This window comes from Cyprinodon variegatus, unplaced genomic scaffold (assembly GCF_000732505.1).
Source record: "Cyprinodon variegatus isolate N-32 unplaced genomic scaffold, C_variegatus-1.0 Scaffold1630, whole genome shotgun sequence".
NCBI classification, from domain to species: Eukaryota; Metazoa; Chordata; class Actinopteri; order Cyprinodontiformes; family Cyprinodontidae; genus Cyprinodon; species Cyprinodon variegatus.
In genome coordinates this window covers 112873-115470 of record NW_015152083.1, presented here as the reverse complement: position 1 = coordinate 115470, position 2598 = coordinate 112873, and the positions used below count along the sequence as shown (strand labels likewise).

At 38.1% G+C, this 2598-nt stretch overlaps 1 protein-coding gene across 1 annotated transcript in view; it reads right to left on the bottom strand.

Moving 5' to 3' along the window:
• Window positions 1–639: 639 nt before the first annotated feature.
• The window catches only part of LOC107104153 (collagen alpha-6(VI) chain-like), a gene marked incomplete at its 3' end in the record, with an annotated part of 14795 nt that continues 12836 nt past the window's right edge, over window positions 640–2598 (bottom strand). The window contains exon 5 of the mRNA XM_015404083.1: window positions 640–732. Within this exon, the coding sequence (XP_015259569.1) occupies window positions 640–732 (93 nt within the window). The remainder of the gene's footprint in view (window positions 733–2598) is intronic.

The following is a 2598-nucleotide window of genomic DNA, read 5'->3' as shown; positions in this document are numbered from 1 at the left end:
AACCAGTATTTTCGCCCCTTCCCAAAATTACTTCAACGGAAGGTTTTTGCTCCGCATATCCATCTGGAGGATTCAGGTTACTTCCCTGGTTCTCTTCAGTTATGACATCATCCTAGAATGGAGGCAACAGTTTCCTGTTCTTCTATAGATGATCTACTTGGCAGCGAATCACACTGCGCTGTTTCTCTGTGTTTGTAGTCTGTTTGTCCATCTTGGCCAGGAATGTTAAATAATAAAGTACTATAAATACTATAGCTGACTATGGTTCAGTTAGGTGATCATTTTTAACCTTTTATTTCTTATATTTGTATGTAATTATCTGTTGTTTCTGCTCAAATTCAAAAGCAGACTTTTTTTTGTGGACATTTAAAAAAAAAGAGAAAACTGTCCAAATAATTTTCTCCATCTAGGCAGTGACTTTGTGCTTGAAGGCCGTTCTGCACCCAGTAGTTTGTCGAGTTCCAATAAAAAAACCTCAAGAACAATAAAATAAAGAAGCAAATAGAAGACACAAGTAGTATTTGCCCAGTATATTATTAAATGTTAACATCTTTATGTTGCTCTTTTTAAGTAAAATACTGTATAATCTTATGCTTTGATTTTATGCATATGTATATATAATGTTTCAGCCTCACTCACCTTAATTCCTGGCATTCCAGGAGTACCAGGAGGTCCTGGGGGTCCGTAGCATTTACAAAAGACATTGCAGCAGATTCGATCTCCTACAGAACTCTGCAAAAGGTGAAAATAAAATACTCAGATTTTATTATAAATATTTCTCACTCACAAAAATCTGAATCTAACAACGGTAAATAGGGCTGGCCAGTAAATAAAGCAGTATCTATGCATCACTATAGACAACCCATTAATACATATATAAAATATGTCAGATAAATGTTTCCATAATTACACAAAATTCTGATCAATTAGCAGGAAGCCTCTCAACCTCTCACAGCCAAACAATTCAACACAATTTAAATCTTTGTTTTTTTCCCCTAGTTCTTGTTTTTAATAGGTAAAAAAAATAAAAATCTATAATTTTTGCTGTCAATAGAAGGCTGATATCGTGGTACGTTTTTCGCGTTATGGCCCAGCTCTAACTGGGATCCAATAAATGTATTTCTCCTGGTTTAAATCATATTTTATTATAATCATAATGAGGAAAAACAGGCAGGTTTTTAGAACGGCTGCACCAACAAACCGAACCTTTGGGCGCTTAATAGGACTTTAAAAGCTTAGAATTCAGAAAACATGATCCAACGCGCTGGTGAAGATTCTCAGTCATCCAGGTCAGAGTCATTCCAAAAAAATAAATCAATCCTCTGGACTTTGTTTCCCAGTTTAAAGACTTTTCTCTTCCATTCCGGAAACCTTTTTCAATTCAAAANATTACTATGCGATAAGTCTAAATAATTTTTTGTGTAGTCTTCTACTGGCTGTTTTTGAGCAAAGTTTTTACCATTAAATTATGCAAAATGACGCAGAACATTTCAGAAACCGTATGTATCAAATACGATACATTTGGCATTATAGGGTTAAAAACAATCCACTGGACTTTGTTGAAGAAGTTTCGCTTCCCATCCAGGAAGCTTTTAAATTGAAAAAGCTTTCTGGATGGGAAGTGAAACGTCTTCAAACTTGGAAACAAAGTCCAGTGGATCGTTTTTAATTTTCTGCTTTTGGAATGACGGTTCAGAATGGTAGCAGCTTTTTCTCTCTCCATACACCAGGACAGGTAGCCTTACCTTCTGTCCCCTGGGTCCAGGACATCCCTGGATCCCCTGGGGTCCAGGTAATCCAGGAGGGCCTCGTTTTCCCTGCAACAGCCAAACATGTGGAATTAACAGCAAACTCCTGGTGAATTCTCACCGAACTCGGCGCAGATATGACCGTAAATCTGGACCAATTCCACACAGTTTGTCTGCTTTTGAAATTCGCCTGGCCAGTGACAGCAATTCCCAAGGCAAGCAAATCCCCCCCAGGGGGCAAAAGGATCTTATGTCATTGAGTCTGCTGGTTGCTGATTTCCACAAAGGCAGATGTAGTGGTAAAAAAAAAGTATACAATTATTAACTCCAGTTAAATAAAAAGATATGGATGGATTTCACTCACTCGGCAGTTTGTCTCCCTTAATTATGTTGATGATGAAAACTGTAAATGTTTCACATTAAACCCCTGACTGGAATTGCTGATGCGAATGTAAACAAAGGTTCAGATCTTTTCAACTTCAATCTCATTCAAGGATTCAATCAGATGTCGCCAAGGTCGGCAAAATCACGCCATTGGCCTCCCTTCATTCGCCGCTGACGCCTCACTCAGCTTCTTCTACACACACATAACATCCGAATCCTTCGCTCCAGCTGCCAAATTCATGTTGGGTGTGAACGAACCTTAATTCAGGAAAACTAACTGTAAACTTTGTAAAACAGTTAAGGTATAACTTACTGGGGACCCTTCATATCCAGGATAGCCGGGGTGACCCTTCTGACCAGGTAAGCCCTGTTAAGGAAACACAGAGAAGCTCAGAGGCAAAGCTTCAGGTAAAAAGGTCTGTAATCATCTGATTAGAGATAAAAAGCAGAAATCTATATATATATA